The sequence below is a fragment of the Cucurbita pepo genome, chromosome 10, assembly GCF_057944985.1.
Source record: "Cucurbita pepo subsp. pepo isolate OVF chromosome 10, ASM5794498v1, whole genome shotgun sequence".
NCBI classification, from domain to species: Eukaryota; Viridiplantae; Streptophyta; class Magnoliopsida; order Cucurbitales; family Cucurbitaceae; genus Cucurbita; species Cucurbita pepo.
This window is the reverse complement of record NC_141807.1, coordinates 18,153,573-18,176,717: the sequence shown is the minus strand read 5'-3', so window position 1 is coordinate 18,176,717 and position 23,145 is coordinate 18,153,573. Positions and strand designations below refer to the sequence as shown.

The 23,145-nt window shown below is 36.3% G+C and overlaps 1 protein-coding gene and 1 pseudogene across 1 annotated transcript; both read left to right on the top strand.

The window, feature by feature from the left end:
* The first annotated feature begins 6,161 nt into the window (after window positions 1-6,161).
* LOC111778730 (protein neprosin-like) lies at window positions 6,162-8,469 on the top strand. Its single transcript, XM_087127877.1, has 7 exons — window positions 6,162-6,365; window positions 6,432-6,518; window positions 6,590-6,793; window positions 7,495-7,659; window positions 7,731-7,784; window positions 7,862-8,008; window positions 8,092-8,469. The coding sequence occupies exons 1-7, from the start codon at window positions 6,162-6,164 to the stop codon at window positions 8,467-8,469; spliced, it is 1,239 nt and encodes a 412-aa protein (XP_086984003.1).
* Window positions 8,470-19,929: 11,460 nt separating this feature from the next.
* Window positions 19,930-21,796, top strand: LOC111778731 (protein neprosin-like; annotated as a pseudogene).
* Window positions 21,797-23,145: the final 1,349 nt, after the last annotated feature.

Sequence of the window (23,145 nt, the reverse complement as noted above, 5' to 3'; positions counted from 1 at the left end):
GCGTGGCCGTCGCGTTGGCTGGTTGCGTGGCCATTGCCACAACTTGTTGCGTAGCTAACAATGTGGCCTATTGTGTGGCCAGCATTGTTTGCACTGTTGTTTGAAGTGACTCCAACATTAATCTTGTGGCAGGATCTAACCCGGTCTGTGGTGCAGCTTGAGGGGGCGGTGCGTATTCAGGGAGGGGGTACAGCTTGTGGGGGAGGTGCGTGTTCAGGAGGTGGTACAGCTGGTGGGGGAGGTGGGTGTTCAGGAGGTGGTACAGCTTGGGGGGGAGGTGCATATTCAAGAGGTGGTTCGAACGCATAGGGCCCAGTAGTCGACCCTTCTTGGGAAGAGTTTCTTTCGGCTTCTCTTCTTCTCCCTCTCCTAATGGGAGGTTGTCCTCTTCCTCTCCTACCTCTTCTACGCCCTCTGTGCGGCATGGTTCTAGAAACCAAGAAAATAATTCTATCTAAGTTTATGATTTACTTATAACATTCCTTACATAAATGTCGTAACGTAGAGATATGCATTGACACAAGATCACATCACAACACAAAATCACACAGTATCATGACATGCAACATTTAAAGCCAACCACATTAAATATATCACAAAAATATCCGTCCTTCCCTCATCCTACGCAAGGTGTACCTAATAACGACGAAGCATCAGTAACCTAGAGCTCTTATACGAACTGTAACGATCCAGATCCACCACTAGCAGATATTGTCCTCTTTGGGCTTTCCCTTTCGAGCTTCCCCTCAAGGCTTTAAAACGCATCTGCTAGTGGAAGGTTTCCACACCCTTATAGATGGTGATTTGTTGTCCTCCCCAACCAATGTGGGACATCACATTTGTTCTCCTCCCCAACCAATGTCCCACATTGGTTGGGGAGGAGAATAAATCACCATTTATAAGGTTGTGGAAACCTTCCACTAGCAGACGCGTTTTAAAGCCTTGAGGAAGGGATCTGAGAGATTGGTGGAAGAGGTATTAAGGAGACATATTTAGGGAGAGATGTGAGAGATTGGTGGGGAGGGAGGGATTTGTTAGTATTTTTTTAATTATTATATATTTTTAGGGTTGTTACAGTTCCCATATGACATATAAATGATCCAAAACAAACCTTAATTCTTTCACGACATGTTAAATCCAGTAATTATGCATACATAATTCATATAAATTATTTCATACATAACATATGACATAATATAGGGAGGTTGTGCATCATAAATTTTCTTATTTCAAAACATATCATGGCATATCATAGCATATTATAGCATATTATAGCATGTCATAACAAAATATAACTTATTGTTACGTATCATGGCATTTCATTTATACCATTGCATACATCAAACTCCCAACTGCAGAAGCGTAAGGAACTGATGCCATGTGCTCACGTTCCTCAACTGTCTTGGGAGATTGCCACTTTGACAATTTAATACGATTTGCCAAGGGGGTAGTCCTGGGTTTAGCATCATTCATCTTGAATTTGGACAACACCTTCTCAACGTACTGCTCTTGGGATAGATTTAATGTGCCAGCAGATCTATCTTGAGAAATCCTCATCCCAAGAATCTGCTTCACTGCACCCAAATCTTTCCTCTCAAATAATGAAGGCAAGCTTGCCTTCAAGTGGTTTATCTCCCTCATACTTGATCCAACAATCAGTATATCATCCACATACAGGAGTAGAAACACATAAGAATCAGTGTATTTCTTGAGGTAACAATACAGATCATTTTTACTCCTTTGGAAACCACTCTTGCACATGAAGGAGTCAAACTTCTTGTACAATTGTCTCGGTGCTTGTATCAGTCCATACAAGCTCTTATTGAGCTTACACACCATGTGCTCCTTGCCTGGAGCTGCAAATCCTTCTGGTTGTTGCATATAGATTTTCTCATCTAAATCTCCATGTAAAAACGTCGTTGTTACATCCATTTGCTCAAGGTGAAAATTCTCCGATGCAACAATACCCAGCAGAATTCAGATAGTAGTTAATTTCACAACAGGAGAAAAGATCTCAGCATAATCAATGCCTTTTCTTTGTGAATATCCTTTAACTTCTAACCGAGCCCTAACCTCCTTTTGCCATCTGGTTCAGCCTTGATTTTGAACACCCATTTGTTCAACAGCAGATAACTCAGTCAGCACCCACGTATTATTCTTTTCAAGTGAGCTCATCTCATCATTCATGGCTTGCTCCCACTTGGTTGAATCTTCCACTTGTAGGGCCTCATCAAAGGACTCTGGTTCTCCTTCGTCAATCAGCAACAAATAATGTAATGAGGGTGAGTATCTATATGGTGCTCTAATAGTTCTGGATGATCTCCTCAACACCTGCTCAGGTGTCACTTGCTCTTTAGCAACAGAATCAAGAGTTTCTTGAGCTTCTGCTATAACATCACTGGGTGAGTTTTCGTGCAACTCAAGCTCAACTCCCACTTGCTTCGTAGTCTTAGAGTTTATCTTCTCTTTGTCCTTGTACAAGACATTTTCATCAAAGGTCACATCGCAATGTCTTAGAAATTTCCTATTCTTGCCATCCCAAAACCTGTACCTTAACATGTCAGAGCCATAGCCTATGAAGTAGCATTTCACAGCCTTAGCATCAAGCTTGTCTCTCTTCTTTGGATCAACGTGAACATACGCAGTACAACCAAAAGTTCTCAAGTGAGAGTACTTGAGTTCTTTTCCTGTCCATAGTTCTTCTGGCAATTTGAACTTCAAGGGTACGAACGGCCCTCTATTAATCAAATATGCTGTTGTGTTCACAGCATCAGCCCAGAATGTCTTTAGTAGTCCAGAATGAATCCTCATGCTTCTTGCTCGCTCATTCAATGTTCTGTTCATCCTTTCTGGAATACCATTTTGTTTTGCCTTACTAGGAATTGTTCTTATTAATCTAACTCCTTCAGCTGCAAAGAATGTTTTAAACTCTGATTTGTTGTATTCTCCTCCACTGTCAGACCTCAGGCATTTGATCTTCAAGCCAGTCTGATTTTCAACTTCAGCTTTCCACTTCTTGAAGGTGGCAAACACATCTGACTTGTGTTTCAGAAAGTAAACTCATACCTTCTTGCTGAAGTCATTGATAAAGGTGACATTGAACCTTGATCCACCAAGTGATAAAACTAGAGATGGTCCCCAAACGTCTGTATGGACCATTTTCAATCGCACTTTCTTCGGTTCTCTAGCAGCCTTTGTGAAACTAACTCGTTTCTGTTTGCCCATAACACAGCTCTCACAAAGACTCATATCAACATATTCTAAGCCATCTTAAGCTCCTTTCGCAGTCAGCGTCTTCCTTCATTTGACGATCATGTGTCCCAGTCTATTGTGCCATAAACTTCAATTGGAAGTACTCTCAGCAGCAGCAACCATGTTTATGCACTCTGCAGTAGTGTATAAGGTTCCATATTTTGTGTCACGTGCAACAACCTTGGCACCCTTCACAATCTTCCACGAACTCTTTCCAAACTCTGCTGCATAACCTGTGCTATCCAACTGACCAATAGAGATCAGGTTCTTCTTGAGACCTGGAATGTGTCTGACATCTTATAATGTCTACTGATTCCTGCTGGAGTTTGTATGGGACAACTCCCTTCCCTTCAATCTCCAAGGTTTTGTTGTCGGCAAGTTTACACCTTCCCGAAATTTCCTGATTTGAAATTTCGAAACAATTCCTTACTTGGACACGAATGGAACGATGCACCTGAATCCAGTTGTTAGGATCCCACAACAACTCACACACTCGATCTAGATGAACACAAAGAAATAGGAGAGAGAGAATGCAAAGAGAACTCTGGCTAAAGGATTTGTATTGATGAAGTATGTATGAGAGAGAATAGACAGAATAGAAAGTACATTTTCAAAGCTACAACTAAGGGGATGTATATATGTTTCAGTTTATTCTACTTTACCTGATTTAACATCTACTATATATAGCTATTTACCATCTATATATATAGCTTTACCGGATATAGCTTTAATATGTATAACCGTTGACTAGGCTATAAATAAGTAGGAGACTCCATAACCTAACAGAAATGAAAAGACTCTATAGGTGTAACAAGGCGGAATGAGAATGTGAAAAGACCTAATAACTAAATTATGTCGAGATAAAATCACATCTTGATAGTTAGAACGGGGCAGAATGAGAGTGAGAAGAGAGTGAAAAGACCTTAATAGTTGAAAAGGGTCGAGATGAAATCTCATTTAAACAAAGAATAAAAGAAGGAATGAAAAATCTTTAATAGGTAAACGAGGTCGAGACAAATTATACTTCTTATATTCATCTCCTGTCCCTTCCAAATAACCACTCGCCCCACCTTTTATACAAATAATGGATAAAAAAAAATTCAATTGGGATAAAAAAAAAAAAAAATAGAAGATGATAATTACTTAGAACATATAAATTTCAAGATAAGATAGGAAAGAGTAGAAAATATAACACCCTAGTTTTTTAGTGGGTTAGTCAAACTCGACCTACTCCACTCCCTAAGCGCCTCTTGAGAATTTGAATACACCTTTCTTGACTCTTTCCTCGAATAAGAGCGCTACACAACACTTTTTAAGAGAGCAAACTCAACAATTTCCACTGTTCAGGATCAAAATAGTACGAGTAAACTCAATCATTTCCACTGCTCAGGATCAAACCAGTACAAGTATTTGAATTTTGTAATAACACACCACAACTCTCTAAAAACAATAATAGATTTATAATTTGATCACTCAACAATAAGATCAAAAGAAATAAAATTGGTTGGAGAGAGCCACGTGAAGACTTTAGTAAAGAAACTATGGAAGTTCTGTGTTAAAAGACCGAGAAGAGGATGAGTTTACAAAAAAAAAAAGAGGCAAAAATATGAATTAATATATACCATTAAAAAAGAAAAAGAAAGGTGAACTATTAAAATATTTTTATATTTATTGTTGGAAGAGGAATGGAGTAGATATTACAAAATTATTTTTTTTATTTTTTATTTTTTTAAAATATAATAATATAATGTAATATAAAAATAATAAAAATCAATTTGAATTTTAATTCTCTTTATTTTTATAATTCAAATGATATAGGATGTATAAGTAATTTTATTTTTATTTCTTAAAAGTAATTAGAAACTCCGTCATTTGATACTCTTCTAACATACTTTGATTGGTCCATGATGTTAATTTTATCGTTACATCATCACGCCAGATATCTTGTTTCGACTGCAACTCCTTCGTTTTGTCTTTGATTTGAGTAATTGAAAAAGGGGTTGAAATCGTTATTTTTAACCTTACACTATATACCATTCAAAATATTGATAAGTTGTTAATAATTAAGTAGGTTTGTTATCATCAAAACATCAATTAATTAGATTAGGGGCCAAAGGCCAAAAAACACCCATTTTTTATGATGATTTCAATAAAGATGGTACGAAATTCATAAAAACTAAAGTAATACATATGTCCAAATAATAATATCAATGCATTTTAATATATCATCATAAATTTCATACTTGAAATTTACTCAAGAGCATATACTACCGCCTCAATAAATTATGAAACATAACAACACCGAAGTCATTCATAAATTATAAAACAACAAACTTAAAACCCCACTAGAGGCTTTCAAACAAACCTAAAAAAAATATTCAAAATTAGCTTTTTGATACCATACATATTTTTGTCCTAAACTATTATTTTCACAAATTTAGGGATCCATTTCATGTTTGCATTCATACTAAAGACATTGTCTTTGTTTAGGTAACAAGAATAATTTTTAATGTAATTAAATTATTTCCGGACTTCAATAATAATTCAACTAAACAATTTCATAAATATATTGGCAGCGGACAAAAACTACAAAAAGAATAAACCATAACCTATTCAATTCCAATTTTAAATTTAATTTTGAATTACAAACTTAAAATTGCTAAAATGATGTTTTTGTTTTGTTTTTTTTTGTTTTTTTTTTTTTTTTTTTTTTGTTGAAAGGGCTCCAAGATGAGAGGACCAGACTTTAAGCCACAAAAAGAATGAAAGAGTTAATTCCCATTGTTCTGTTCTTTATCCAATATATATATATATATATATATATATATTATATGAAGAAAGAAGAAATACAAACACAAAAGACAACAACTCATGTTTTTTATTTTTTATTTTTTTTCCTTTGATTAAATATGGATTCTAAAACTTTCCACCCTCCTCTTCTTCCTGTTCTTGTTTTTTCCCTTCTTGTCGTTTCATCCATTTGTCGTCCCGACAAAAACATCCATCCCAATAACCATACAGCGGTGTTCTGGTCGGAGAATCAGTTGAAGAAACTGAAGCTTATTCAAGCTAATCTTAACCGAATGAACAAGTTCCCTGTCAAAACCATTCAGGTCTATAACTCTTGTTTAATCTCCTCTGTTTTGGAGCTTGATGATTATGCTTTTATTTGGGTGCAGAGTCCGGATGGTGACTTTATAGATTGTGTTGAAACTCATCTACAGCTAGCTTTTGATCATCCATTGCTCAAAGGAAAGAAGCCATTGGTAAGTTCAAGGAATCTGTGGCTAAATTTTCGAAATGGGTTTTGTTTTTAATTGTGGAAATGTTGTTTCAGGATCCGCCGGAGAGACCGTCTAACCAGAGCCATTCCGGTAAGGTGGAGACAGAAATGTTCCAATTATGGAGCATGTCTGGAGAATTCTGCCCAGAGGGGACAATTCCGATTAGAAGAACGACGGAAAAGGATATGTTGAGAGCGAGTTCAGTTCAGAGATTTGGAAGAAAAGTAAGAAGAGACTCTCTCGGCAAAGGCCATGAGGTTAGTCTTTAACCAAATTCAACTCAGCTAGCTAGTCGATATTGTTGTCTTTCGGCTTTTCCTTTTCGGGGAAGAAGTTTAACACTCTTATAAAAAAGGTGTTTCGTTCTTCTCTCAACCAATGTGGGGATCTCACAATCCACCCTCTCGGGGCCTGTTCTCTTTTGGCTTTTCTCTTTCGGGTGCAAGTCTATTAGTGAGAGGCTTAAACACCTTGATAATGAGTGTTTCGTTTTCATCCCAACCAATGTGGGATCTCACAATCCACACTCTTGCAATCATTTCCTTCTCCAATCAAAGTGGGACCTCCCAATCTACTCCCTTCGGGGCCCCGCGTCCTACCGCCTTTGTCCACCCACTTTGGCTCTCAATCTCCTTACTGGCACATCGCCCGGTGTCTGGCTCTGATACCAAACAGCCCAAGCCCACTGCTAGCCGATATTATCCTCTTTGGGCTTTAACCTTCCGGGCTTCTCTCAAGATTTTTAAAAAGTCTAAGCTTGTAAGAGGTTTCCACAATCTTGTAAAAGGTGTTTCGTTCTACCCGTAAAGGTGTTTCGTTCTTCTCCCTAACCGATGTTCTCCTTCCTAGCAGATGTGGGATCTCACGTCTTTTTCTCCAAAATCTGTGTCATCCCTTATGAATGTTAAGATTTTGGAGAAACCAAGATTGAAATGAATGTAAATTTTGTTGGTGCCAGTATGCAGTGGGGTTGGTAAGTGGAGGACAGTACTACGGAGCCCAGGCAAGCATGAACGTATGGAAGCCGCGGGTCAGCTATCGGAATGAGTTCAGCCTCTCACAAATGTGGCTCGTCTCCGGTTCATTCCCACGTGATCTCAACACCATTGAAGCTGGGTGGCAGGCAACTTTTTAAACCGAATCAATCTTCTAGTCCATACAAATTTCAATTATATGCCTAACTTTTCTCTACAGGTTGACCCAGAGCTGTATGGAGACAACAATCCAAGATTGTTCACTTATTGGACAGTAAGAATATTAAAACATAAAAATTAGCAACAAAATCAGATTGAAAATGAAATGACCGTAACTTTTTGGATGAACAGGCCGACGCATATCAAGCAACAGGCTGCTACAATTTACTCTGTCCAGGCTTCGTTCAAACCAACCGTAGAATCGCCATTGGAGCTGCAATTGCTCCAACTTCCTCCTACAATGGCGCCCAATTCGATATCAGTTTACTGGTTCGGAAGGTAACCCATTTCAATTTCATGCCTTTTCTTGAAGATTGTGAGTCCAATTTTAATTGGGGGTTGTTGTCTGTGGTTGTTCAAAGGATCCGAAGAATGGGAATTGGTGGTTGGAATTCGGGTCGGGTGAGATGGTCGGGTACTGGCCGGCGTTTTTGTTCACTCACCTTCAAAGCCACGCAACGACGATACAGTTTGGCGGAGAGGTGGTGAATTCGAGGGCGTGGGGATTTCACACGTCGACAGAAATGGGGAGTGGGCATTTCGCAGGCGAAGGATTCCAAAAAGCTTCTTATTTTCGAAATCTGAAGGTTATGAATTGGGATAATAGTTTGATTCCATTGTCCAATTTGAAGGTTGTGGCAGATCATCCAAATTGCTATAATATTCAACCTCGGATTAATAGAGTTTGGGGAAATTATTTTTACTACGGAGGGCCGGGAAGAAATGTGAAGTGCCCTTAATTAATTTAATTTTCTTGAGGGGTCAATTTGGGGTTTTTATTTTTATTTTTATTTTTATTTTTATTTTTGGTCCTTTCAAGTTTAGATCACTAAAATGTGAGAAGAAGTGAGACCATTGTATTGTAAATTTTTTATGAAAGAAATACAGATTGGACTATGGCTCTCGTATTTATTAAAACTCAACATTTAACTTGTGGAGACGTCTTCCAAATGAGCACAATAAAAGTGTGAAAATAGGTTGATGGGGGAGAGAGTGAAAATAAGCTCAAGATGGGAGAGAGTGTGAAGACCTTAATAGCTAACAAGTTCGAGATAAAATCCCATTTAAATACAGAATAAAAGAGGAAATTGTTAGGATCACAAACAACGCACACACCCATGAAATAGGAGAGAGAGAATGCAAGGAGAACTCTGGCTAATGGATTTAAATTTTTTTAGTATGTACAATAGAGAAGAGTACATTTTCAAAGACGGAGAAGAGTACATTTTCAAAGCTAGGATATATACATGCTTCAGTTTATTATATGTCTTTTACCACATTTAACCATCTATTATATATATATATATAGCTATTACCATAACAAAGTGAAGTATTGGATGTACCTCTCAGATATCTCAGAAGCCACATCACAGCTTCCCAATGTTCTTTCCCTAGATTTGTCATGTACTTGCTAACAACTCCCACTACATGTGTTATACCAAGTCTAGTGCAGACCATAGCATACATGAAACTCCCAACTGCATAAGCGCAAGGAACTGATGCCATGTGCTCACGGTCCTCAACTGTCTTGGGAGATTGCCACTTTGACAATTTAATACGATTTGCCAAGGGGGTAGTCCTGGGTTTAGCATCATTCATCTTGAATTTGGACAACACCTTCTCAACGTACTGCTCTTGGGATAGATTTAATGTGCCAGCAGATCTATCTTGAGAAATCCTCATCCCAAGAATCTGCTTTGCTGCACTCAAATCCTTCCTCTCAAATACTGAAGGCAAGCTTGCCTTCAAGTGGTTTATCTCTGTAACGATCCTATATTTCCACATACTCAGAGTCGCTACTAACGTCTCATGCTCATCTATAATGCGAAAATATAACTCTTACATGAACATAATTGATAACGTACACTTCTAAAAAAACGTTTCAAACAACTTCTTCTCTGGAAAACACAGCCATGGTCTTACGTGTTTAAATATGAAATACTGAAATTTAGAGAAAACAAAAACAAATACAAAATAATTTAAAACAATGAAATGCAAAACAACCTATTCTAACTTAAGACTAGAAATTTAAATATGAGTCTACCCTATGCACGTGCCACAGTCTCTGCTCGCGATGCTGTCGTCCTTCGTACAAGTGCGCCTTGCCTTTACCTGAAAAATGATGTGGCACACAGCCTGAGTATTTCAAAGAATACTCAGTAAGTGGCCCCACTCTAGGGGGCCATGCAAATGCAAACACATGCAATCATGATTTAGGGACCTATCTCTAATCATCTTAGGGGTGGCATCCAGTCTCGGACAAATTGGATGTGTAGTACTTCCCTACACATGACTCACACGTGCGAGTGTGAATCCCCAGGGCGCTCGCACACCCCCTGGACCCTCTGGTCAAGCTAATCTGTAGCGACGTCCGGAGGTCAGCGGAACCCCATAGTGTCATGCACCTCATGAACACCCTCATCTGTGTGCTTTCGCACCTGTGCGCATACGCGCTCATCATACGGTGCGCATCCGCACTCATCATCTCTAGGGGAAGTAGCCCTATGCTTATGAACATACAATATGCATGAGGTCCCTCTAAATCCATCATAATGTCTCTTCTGACACAACCCTCTAGTCTCATCTCTTTGTTACTCTAGGTAACACATACTCGTGGATATTTATATTAATATCATTTTCACGCTCTTAGGGTTGTGTCCTATGTCGATCTAACGACATGATGCAATATGACACTCATCATCATATAGCATGCTCAATATGAAAAACATCATCATATTAAGGTAAACGTCACGCAATCATCATACTCATCATATTGCCACAAAGTGCATCAAACATATCAAGTACGACATTCATCAAAATATATATATACTGAGCACATCATCAGGAATCATAACCCACACATCATCATAAGTCATACATCATCATAACTCATATACCGCATCGTACGACATAGTTCATACAATATCGTAACTCATACAATTTTTAGCCTATACTATAGTAAGGCCACTTACCTGGTTGGCCTTAGCCGAAGTATTCCCTAATTTAATTAACGTAAGCTCCCGTTCCTCGAGAGCTGCTCCAAAGGTTGTTAGAGTTCGCTTCATATCGAACTGTTCGTCACCTTTCGTTAGCATTTCACATTTTAATTAATAATCCAACTAACAATGTGAAATACAGCTCTAAAACGGTCTCAGTAAAAATGGAATTCCACGTTTTCATTGTTTCTAATTTTGGTTAGGTAGTAAAACTTAAATTGAAAATATGTCAATATTATTTCATGGTGCTTCAATCATTCAATCCAACTATGGTTTGTTATAATATTATATTCTCTTGGTACAAATAATAATAATTTCTCACATCTTCTATTTTCCTTCTCTCTTTTTACCACTTTTGTTTCTCCTCTCTCTGTCTTTTTTTTTATTTCATATGAATGACTATGCAATTATAAAATAATATTTAATCAATTCTGTTTTCTTTTCCTCCCTAGCATGACTATCAATTAACCGAAGCGATTTTCAATTTTTTATTTTTTTATTTTCTTCTCTTTCCTAAAAACTACTATCATTAACCGAAACCATTTTCTATTCTATTTTCTTCTCTTTCATTTTTCAATCTATTATGTTTTTTTCTCTTTCCTAAAATGTTTTCTTCTCTTCCTTAAAAACTACTATCAACGGAACCTATTTTTAATCTATTGTGTTTTCTCCTCTCTCTCAAATGACTATACAATTGGAGAAGTCATTTTCAATCTATTTTAATTTTCCTCAGTAAAAATGCTATGCATCCATCAATTATGATTTTCTTCTCTTTCCTAAAAATGATGATTCAATTTAGACTCAATTCACGAAGCCATTTTCAATCAATTTTGATTTTACATCTGATATCCAAAAATCTAAATAATTGAAAATGAGATCTACGATAACTTCTCCATCTCTTGCAAAAGATAAAAGAAAAGAAGATCTAACTTACCGATTACTTTTCCATCTCTTTCCATTCCTATTAAATCTGCTTGAAGTGAAGGTCATCTCCAATTATTCTCTCCCAAAATTTGTGATTTTTCCTGTTTCTTTTTCTGATTTTTCCTTTCTCAAAATCTGCCATATTTTTTTGTTTCTGTTTCATTTTTTTTCCAGATCATTTTGCAGTTGTAGGAGGTGTCGGAGAAATATTTGGGGAAGGTGGAGAGAGAGTGATAATTTACTTTTTTTTTTTTTTTTTTTTTAATAATTATTATTTACTTATTCTTATTATTATCTTTGGTCGTTACAATCTCCCTCATACTTGATCCAGCAATCAGTATATCATCCACATACAGGAGTAGAAATACATAAGAATCAGTGTATTTCTTGAGGTAACAACATAGATCCTTTTCACTCCTGTGGAAACCACTCTTGCACATGAAGGAGTCAAACTTCTTGTACCATTGTCTCGGTGCTTGTATCAGTCCATACAAGTTCTTATTGAGCTTACACACCATGTGCTTCTTGCTTGGAGCTGCAAATCCTTCTGGTGGTTGCATATAGATCTCCTCATATAAATCTCCATGTAAAAACGTCGTTGTTCCATCTATTTGCTCAAGGTGAAAATTCTTCGATGCAACAATACTCAGCAGAATTCGGATAGTAGTTAATTTCACAACAGGAGAAAAGATCTCAGCATAATCAATGCCTTTTCTTTGTGAATATCCTTTAACTTCTAACCGAGCCCTAACCTCCTTCTGTCATCTGGTTCAGCCTTAATTTTGAACACCCATTTGTTCAACAGAGCTCTCTTTCCTGAAGATAACTCAGTCAGCACCCACGTATTATTCTTTTCAAGTGAGCTCATCTCATCATCCATGGCTTGCTCCCACTTGGTTGAATCTTTCACTTGTAGGGCCTCATCAAAGAACTCTGGTTCTCCTTCGTCAGTCAGCAACAGATAATGTAATGAGGGTGAGTATCTATATGGTGCTCTGATAGTTCTGGATGATCTCCTCAACACCTGCTCAGGTGTCACTTGCTCCACGCCTGGTTCTTCAGCAACAGAATCAGAAGTTTCTTGAGCTTCTGCTGTAACATCACTGGGTGAGTTTTCCTGCAACTCAAGCTCAACTCCTACTTGCTTCGTAGTCTTGGAGTTTATCTTCTCTTTGTTCTTGTACATGACATTTTCATCAAAGGTCACATCGTAATGTCTTAAAAATTTCCTATTCTTGCCATCCTAAAACCTGTACCCGAACATGTCAGAGCCATAGCCTATGTATGAAGTAGCATTTCACAGTCTTAGCACCAAGCTTGTCTCTCTTCTCTGGATCAACGTGAACATACGCAGTACAACCAAAAGTTCTCAAGTGAGAGTACTTGAGTTCTTTTTCTGTCCATACTTCTTCTGACAATTTGAACTTCAAGGGTACGGACGGCCCTCTATTAATCAAATATGACGCTGTGTTCACAGCATCAGCCCAGAATGTCTTTAGTAGTCCAGAATGAATCCTCATGCTTCTTGCTCGCTCATTCAATGTTCTGATCATCCTTTCTGCAATACCATTTTGTCTTGCCTTACTGGGAATTATTCTTATTAATCTAACTCCCTCAGCTACACAAAATGTTTTAAACTCTGATTTTTTGTATTCTCTTCCACTGGCAGACCTCATGCATTTGATCTTCAAGCCGGTCTGATTTTCAACTTCAACTTTCCACTTCTTGAAGGTTGCAAACACATCTGACTTGTGTTTCAAAAAGTAAACTTATACCTTCCTGCTGAAGTCATTGATAAAGGTGACGTAGAACCTTGATCCACCAAGTGATAAAACTGGAGATGATCCCCAAACGTCTGTATGGACCATTTCCAATCGCACTTTCTTCGATTTTTTTGGCAGCCTTTGTGAAACTAACTCGTTTTTGTTTGCCCATAACACAGCTCTCACAAAGACTCATATCAAAATATTCTAAGCCTTCTAAAGCTCCTTTCGCAGTCAACATCTTCCTTCATTTGACGATCATGTGTCCAAGTCTATTCTGCCATAGACTTGAATTGGAAGCACTCTCAACAGCAGCAGCCATGTTTATACACTCTGCAGTAGTGTATAAGGTTCTAGATTTTGTTCCACGTGCAACAACCATGGCACCCTTCACAATCTTCCACGAACTCTTTCCAAACTCTACTGCATAGCCTATGCTATCTAACTGACCAATAAAGATCAGGTTCTTCTTGAGACTAGGAATGTGTCTGACATCTTATAATATTCACTGATTCCTGCTGGAGTTTGTATGGGACATCTCCCTTCCCTTCGATCTCCAAGGTTTTGTTGTCGGCAAGTTTACACCTTCCCGAAATTTTCTGATTTGAAATTTCGAAACAATTTCTTACTTGGAAACGGATGGAACGATGCACCTGAATACAGTTGTTAGGATCGCACAACAACGCACACGCTCGATCTAGATGAACACAAAGAAATAAAAGAGAGAGAGAATGCAAGGAGAACTCTGGCTAAAGGATTTGTATTGATGAAGTATGTATGAGAGAGAATAGATAGAATAGAAAGTACATTTTCAAAGCTACAACTAAGGGGATGTATATATGTTTCAGTTTACTCTACTTTACCTGATTTAACATCTTTTATATATAGCTATTTACCATATATATATATATATATATATAACTTTACCGGATATAGCTTTAATATGTATAACCGTTGACTAGGCTATGAATAAGTAGGAGACTCCATAACCAAACAGAAATGAAAAGACTTTATAGGTGTAACAAGGCGGAATGAGAATGTGAAAAGACCTAATAACTAAATTATGTCGAGATAAAATCACATCTTGATAGTTAGAACGGGGCAGAATGAGAGTGAGAAGAGAGTGAAAAGACCTTAATAGTTGAAAAGGGTCAAGATGAAATCTCATTTAAGCAAAGAAGAAAAGAAGGAATGAAAAATCTTTAATAGGTAAACGAGGTCGAGACATAAATTATATTTCTCATATTCATCTCCTATCCCTTCCCAATAACCACTCCCCCCACCTTTTATACATATAATGGATAAAAAAAATTTGGGAAAGCCTCTTTCTTTCTCCGATTCTGGGTAAGATGATAATTACTTAGAACATGCAATAAGTCACCATAACAATTTCGAGATAAAATAGAAAAGAGTTAGAACATATAAATTTCGAGATAAGATAGGAAAGAGTAGAAAATATAACACCCTAGTTTTTTAGTGGGTTAGTCAAACTCAACCTACTCCACTTCCAAAGCGCCTCTTGAGAATTTGAATACACATTTCTTACTCTTTCCTCGAATAAGAGCCCTACACAAATCTTTTTACGAGAGCAAACTCAATCATTTCCACTGCTCAGGATCAAAATAGTACGAGCAAACTCAATCATTTCCACTGCTCTGGATTAAACCAATACAAGTATTTGAATTTTGTAATAACACACAACTCTCTAAAAAAAATAGTAGATTTATAATTTGATCCCTCAACAATAAGATGAAAAGAAATAAAATTGGTTGGAGGGAGCCACGTGGAAAATTTAGTAAAGAAACTATGGAAGTTATGTGTTAAAAGACCGAGAAGAGGATGAGTTTACAAAAAAAAAAAAAAAAGCAAAAATATAAATTAATATATACCATTAAAAAAGAAAAAGAAAGGTGAACTATTAAAATATTTTTATATTTATTGTCGAAGAGGAATGGGTAGATATTACAAAATTATTTTTTTATTTTTTATTTTTTTTAAATATGATAGTATAATGTAATATAAAAATAATAAAAATCTATTTGAATTTGAATTCTTTATATTTTTATAATTCAAATGATATATGATGTATAAGTAATTTTATTTCTATTCCTTAAAAGTAATTAGAAACTCCGCCATTTGATACTCTTCTAACATACTTTGATTGGTTCATGATGTCAATTTTACCGTCAAATCATCACGCCAGATATCTTGTTTCGACTACTAATTCCTTCTTTTTGTCTTTGATTTGAGTAGTTGAAAAAGAGGTTGAAATCGTTATTCTCAACCTTACACTATATAACATTAAAAATATTGATAATTTGTTACTAATTAAGTATAGGTTTGTTATCATCAAAAACATAATTAATTAGATTATAGGCCAATAAAGTAGGTTTGTTATCATCAAAACATCAATTAATTAGATTATGGGCCAAAAGCCAACAATCTCCTCTTCTTTATGATGATTTCAATAAAGATGGTATGAAATTCATAAAACCTAAAGTAATACATATGTCCAAATAATAATATCAATGCATTTTAATATATCATCATAAATTTCATACTTGAAATTTACTCAAGAGCATATTCTTCAGCCTCAATAAATTATGAAACATCACAACAATGAAGTGATTCATAAATTATAAAACAACAAACTTAAAACATATCTTTCTTAATTTTCTCCCGCTTTGAAATCATAAAAAAGAAAACAATCGAAAATAATAAATTAAGAATGACATAATGGCTAAATATAATAAACAAGATTATAAAATTCAAGATATATCCCAACTAATAATACCAAACTCAAGCCTATTGAATGGCTTGATGAAAATATCGGTTAATTGATTATTAGAGCTTACAAAATCAAGAATAATATTTCCATTTCGTAACTGCTCTCTGATACAATGATTTCTAAGTCAATATGTTTAGTTCTAGGATGATGAATATGATTTTTGGCTAAATTAATAGCATAGTGTTATCACAAAATATTGGCACACTATCAAATTATAATCCAAAATCACAAAAATTTTGTTTCATCCAAAGAATTTGAGAACAACAGCAAGCAACTGTAATATATTTCGCTTGGCAATTTCCACGGGTACTTTTACGATCAGGTAAACTTGTGGTGAAATCTGTATCAGAATATCTTACCAATTTAAATTCAACTCGGATACTACAATCCTAAATTAATAGTCTCAAGCAAATATTTAAATATTATTTTAATTGCAGGTAAATGAGATTTCTTGGGATAAGATTGAAACCCAGCACAAAAACATACACTAAACATAATATCGGTCTACTAACGGTCAAGTAAAGGAAAGATTCAATCATACCTCTATAAGATTTAATATCCACCCATTTACCTTTTTCATCCTTGTCAAGCTAAGTGGATGTTCTCATTGGAGTTTTTGAATCTTACCTTCATTGAACTTGAACCTTTTTAGTAATTCCTTGATGTATTTCTCTTGATTTATGAAGATACCATTTTGAGTTGTTTGATTTGAAGTCCAAGAAAGAAACTAAGCTCCCCCGTCGTACTCATCTCAAACTTTCTCCATATAAAGACTGATTAGTAGAACCAAATATAATATCATCTACGTATATTTGCACGAATAGCATATCATTTTCTTTAATTTTAATAGAAAGACTATGTCCAGTTTACCAATTTTAAATCATTCCCAATTAGAATATTAGTAAGTCTATCATACCAAGTCGGAGCTTGTTTTAAGCCATCAAGAGTCTTTTAAAACTTACATACATCAGGTGGAAAATCAAAATTTCCAAATCCGGGAGGTTGTTCTACGTAAACTTCCTCCGTAATATAACCATTTAAGAATGCACTTCTCACATCCATTTGAAACAATATAAAATTTTCGTAAGAATTAAAAGCAAGTAACATTCTAATAGCTTCTAATCTAGCAACCGGTGCAAAAGTTCCTTCATAGTCTATAACTTCTTCGTGACATTAACCTTGAGCTACAAACCCTAGTTTTATTTCTAATGATATTCTCATTTTCATCAACCTTATTTCTAAAAATGGTTCCAATAATGAAAATACTAAGGGTCTATGGACTAATTCCCAAATTTTGCTCCTTTCAAATTGATTTAGGGTTGTTGCATAGCTACAATCCAGTACTCATCATTTTTGGCATCCTTAAGATTTTTTTTCTTCAATTTGAGAAACAAAGGTAAGATTATTAAAAAAATTCATAGAATAATGAGTTTTCGCACCTTGTTGGTTCGAGACCACCAATAATTTAGTCCTTAAAATGAGATAAGACATACTTATGTTCTTTTGGCATTGAAGAACAACCTTTTCGTTCTTTTCATCTAAGTTCACTTCTTCCTTACTTGAAACAGTTTCTTTCACTTTCTCACTTGCATGTAAAACTAACAAGTTTCTTTCTAAATCATCACTCTAAATAGACTCATTATAAATATTATTACAAGATTCATCAAATACACCGTCATAGATTCCTCGATAAAGTTCTCTTATTCAAAACTCTGTAAACTTTACATGAATAACCAAGAAAATACCAATATCTGTGTTAGAATCAAAATTTTCCAATTTTTCTTCATTGTTCAAAATAAAACATTTGAAAAAAAAAAAAACTTTTAAATATCCAATATTTGAGATTTGATTATGCCAAATTCACAAGGAGTTTGATCTAAGGAGTGTTTAATTAAAACTCTATTTGAAAGCGGTATAAATGGATTCCGTCCGAAAAATATTTAGGTAAATTATACTCATTTAACGTTGATATAACAAATTCGTATAAAATACGATTTTTCTTATCAGCCACACCATTTTTTTGAGGAGTCGAGCAGTCATGAGAAAAATCATTATGTTCACAAATTTTTTCAAATGCTACCCTATCAAATTATCCTCCATAGTCACTCCTACTACTTAAAAAAACCTTTTTCATTTTCAACTCTTCTTACAAAACTAGCAAATCTTTTTAAGACATCATTATTATGTTTTATTATCAAAACTCAAGTAAATCTCGAAAAAACATAGTAATTCCTCTCTAACTAACTATTTTAGAAGGTCGAATAAATTCATATGTAATAGTTAAAAGACGTAGCCATCACATTTTTAGATTTGAATGAGGAATTGGTTTGTTAAGCATTTAACAATCCTCACAAATTTTTTGTTTTTCAAATTTAAATTTAGGAAGACCTTAAGGAGTTTTTCTGAGATATTTGAAATAAGTGCATACTAGTATGTCCTAATCTTCTATGTCATAGTCAAGAGTTATCATGCAAAGTCACATTTATCATTGTTGTCTCTATTTCCAACAAACAAAACTTCCATTTTCAATTATGCAATTATTTTTATCAAATATAACTCTAAAGTCTTTATCAAATTGAATAATGCTCGGTAAGTCATGCTTTAAACCATCGACTAAAAGTACATTTTCAATAAGAGTACAAATGTCATTACCTACAATACTTTCACCAATTATTTTACCCTTTATCACCAACGGTTACTAAGCCACCATCCTTCTTGAAAAATTCACAAACTTTGATTTATTTCGAGCCATGTGTATTGAGCGACCACAATACAACAAGTACGACTTTCTTTCGAGCCTTTCAAACAAACATAAAAAAATTATTCAAAATTGGCTTTTTGGTACCATACATGTTTGGTCCTAAACAATTATTTTCACAAATTTAGGGATCAATTTCAAGTTTGTATTCATACTAAAGACATTGTATTTGTATAGGTAACAAGAATAATTTTGAATGTAATTAAAGTATTTCAGGACTTCAATAATAATTCCCCTAAACAATTTCATAAATATATTCCCAGCCGACAAAAACTACAAAAAGAATGAACCATAACCTATTCAATTCCAATTTTAAATTTAATTTTGAACTACAAACTTAAAATTTCTAAAATGATGTTTTTGTTTTTTTTTGTTGAAACAGCTCCAAGATGAGAGGACCCCAACTTTAAGCCACAAAAAGCCTCTCAACTTTAAGCCACAAAAAGAGTGAAAGAGTTAATTCCCATTGTTCTGTTCTTTAACCCATATATATATATATATATATATATATATATATATATATATATATATTATATGAAGTAAAAGAAGAAAGACAAACACAAAAGACAACGACCCATTTTTTTTTTTTTTTTTTTGATTAAATATGGATTCTAATACTTTCCACCCTCCTCTTCTTCCTGTTCTTGTTTTTTTCCCTTCTTGTCGTTTCATCCATTTGTCGTCCCGACAAAAACATCCATCCCAATAACCATACAGCAGTGTTCTGGTCGGAGAATCCGTTGAAGAAACTGAAACTTATTCAAGCTGACCCAAAACCATTCAGGTCTGTAACTCTTGTTTAATCTACTCTGTTTTGGAGCTTGATGGTTATGCTTTTATTTGGGCGCAGAGTCCGGATGGTGACTTTATAGATTGTGTTGAAACTCATCGGCAGCTAGCTTTTGATCATCCATTGCTCAAAGGAAAGAAGCCATTAGTAAGTTCAAGGAATCTGAGGCTAAATTTTCGAAATGGGTTTTGTTTTTAATTGTGGAAATGTTGTTTCAGGATCCACCGGAGAGACTGTATAACTAGAGCCATTCCGCTGAGGTGGAGACTCTCTCGGCAAAGGCCATGAGGTTAGTCTCTAACCAAATTCAACTCAGCTAGCTAGTCGATATTGTTGTCTTTCGGCTTTTCCTTTTGGGAAGAAGTTTAACACTCTTATAAAAAGGGTGTTTCGTTCTTCTCTCAACCAATGTGGAGATCTCACAATCCACCCTCTCGGGCCTGTTCTCTTTTGGCTTTTCCCTTTCGGGTGCAAGTCTATTAGTGAGAGGCTTCCACACCTTGATAAAGAGTGTTTCGTTTTCATCCCAACGAATGTGGTATCTCACAATCCACACTCTTGCAATAATTTCCTTCTCCAATCAAAGTGGGACCTCCCAATCTACTCCCTCCGGGGCCCCGCGTCCTTATTGACACACCGCCTTTGTCCACCCACTTTGGCTCCCAATCTTCTTGCTAGCACATCGCCCGGTTTCTGGCTTTGATACCAAACAGCCCAAGCCCACTGCTAGCCGATATTATCCTCTTTGGGCTTTAACCTTTCGGGTTTCTCTCAACATTTTAAAAAAGTCTCAGCTTGTAAGAGGTTTCCACAATCTTGTTAGAGGTGTTTCGTTCTACCCCTAAAGGTGTTTCGTTCTTCTCCCTAACCGATGTACTCCTACCTAGCAGATGTGGGATCTCATGTCTTTTTCTCCAAAATCTGTGCCATCCCTTATAAATTTTAAGATTTTGGAGAAACCAAGATGGAAATGAATGTAAATTTTGTTGGTGCCAGTATGCAGTGGGGTTGGTAAGTGGAGGACAGTACTACAGAGCCCAGGCAAGCATGAACGTACTGAAGCCGCGGGTCAGCTATCGTTATGAGTTCAGCCTCTCACAAATGTGGCTCGTCTCCGGTTCATTCACACTTGATCTCAACACCATTGAAGCTGGGTGACAGGCAACTTTCTAAACGGAATCAATCTTCTAGTCCATACAAATTTTAATTATATGCCTAACTTTTCTCTACAGGTTAACCCAACTTTCTAAACGGAATCAATCTTCTAGTCCATACAAATTTCAATTATATGCCTAACTTTTCTCTACAGGTTAACCCAGAGGTGAATGGAGACAACAATCCAAGATTGTTCACTTATTGGACAGTAAGAATGTTAGAACATAAAAATTAGCAAGAAAATCAGATTGAAAATGAAATGACGGTAACTTTTTGGATGAATAGTCCGATGCATATCAAGCAACAGGCTGCTACAATTTACTTTATCCAGGCTTCGTTCAAACCAAACGTAGAATCGCCATTGGAGCTGCAATTGCTCCAACTTCCTCCTACAATGGTGCCCAATTCGATATCAGTTTACTGGTTCGGAAGGTAACCCATTTCAATTTCATGCCTTTTCTTGAAGATTGTGAGTCCAATTTTAATTGGGGGTTGTTGTCTGTGGTTGTTCAAAGGATCCGAAGAATGGGAATTGGTGGTTAGAATTCGGGTCGGGTGTGATGGTCGGGTACTGGCCGGTGTTTTTGTTCACTCACCTTCAAAGCCACGCAACGACGATACAGTTTGGCGGAGAGGTGGTGAATTCGAGGGCGTGGGGATTTCACACGGCGACAGAAATGGGGAGTGGGCATTTCGCAAGCGAAGGATTCCAAAAAGCTTCTTATTTTCGAAATCTGAAGGTTATGAATTTGGATAATAGTTTGATTCCATTGTCCAATTTGAAGGTTTTGGCAGATCATCCAAATTGCTATAATATTCAACCTCGTATTAATAGAGTTAGGAGAAATTATTTTTACTACGGAGGGCCGGGAAGAAATGTGAAGTGCCCTTAATTAATTTAATTTTCTTGAGGGGTCAATTTGGGGTTTTCAGCCCGTTTGACACCGTTCCGACCCTCCCAGACCTGGTTTCGGTCCTGTTTAAGGTAAAATGGAACATTTTAAGGTTGTATTTCACAAATTCTAGTTGGGAATTTATTATTATTTGTGAAATACTAACGAAAGTGACTAATGAACCAATAGGAACCAACCACCAACGGTAGCGTAGAACGTCCACGAGGAGCTAGGAGCTTACATTATATTCCAGGGAGTACTTCGGCTAAAGCCTACCAAATAAGTGGCTCACCCGTCGTAGGTTACACGTTAATTGCTGTATGTTGGCACGTGCCCGTGGATATATACGTGTCATTAAATTGTATGTTAGCTTAATGTGCTTAAGTACGAAATCATGTGAACGTGAATGTATGTTATGTATGCTGCTTAGTTGATGTGATATGTTATGCATGTGACGGTGTGCGGCCCTTGTACGTTTATGGCTTGTTTGTATGAGTATTTGAATGTAACTGTATGAATTGTATGACATGAAATACGGTAAATTGCATGAAACATAACCCCGCTAGGAATATGTATGATATGTAACGAAATGAGAATGAGAATGATATGTAAGCATGAAAACGTGACACGGGGTTATGTTCATTAATGATAACTGTAGGACTAGTTGGACCTCATGCATATTGTGTGTTCATGCATTTGGGGGGATACCCCTATCCCATCACGAGGGTACGGACGCGTACATCCAATGGCAGGACAATGATCGTTATGCCCTGCATAGTGCTGCCATGACGGTTCTAGTTTTAACGAGTCTCGGTATAAGGTCTCCCAGAACATGCCCACCGGCTAGGGACAGTGGCCCAGCGGTGTGCGAACTAGCTGGTGAGCCCATACTCGCACGTATGGGCTGTGTGTAGAGTATATGGTACACGTCCACGATTACCTGTTAGGATTACACCGTAGGGAAAACGAAACGAAACGAAACGATAGGTTCCATCATTTCATTGCATGTGTTTGTCGCATAACCCCGATAGGGGGTCACTTACTGAGTATTCTAGAAATACTCAAGCCTCGTGCTACTTTACTTTTGCAGATAAGGGCAAGGCACCCATGTGACAACGATGGCGGCATCGTACACCCCGGGACCGTGTCCCATGCATAGGGTAGTTGTTTGTTTTTTTCCATTTCATAGTCTAGGCTGAATTTGGTTGCATCATTAGTATATGTTAGTATAGGATGAAATGTATTTGCATAATAAACCATAAGGTGAATAAAACATTCATTTTGAGTTTTGTTACTTTTCCTTTGTTTCAATAATGTTTTATCTTTTTTCCGTTGTAATCATTTTTGTC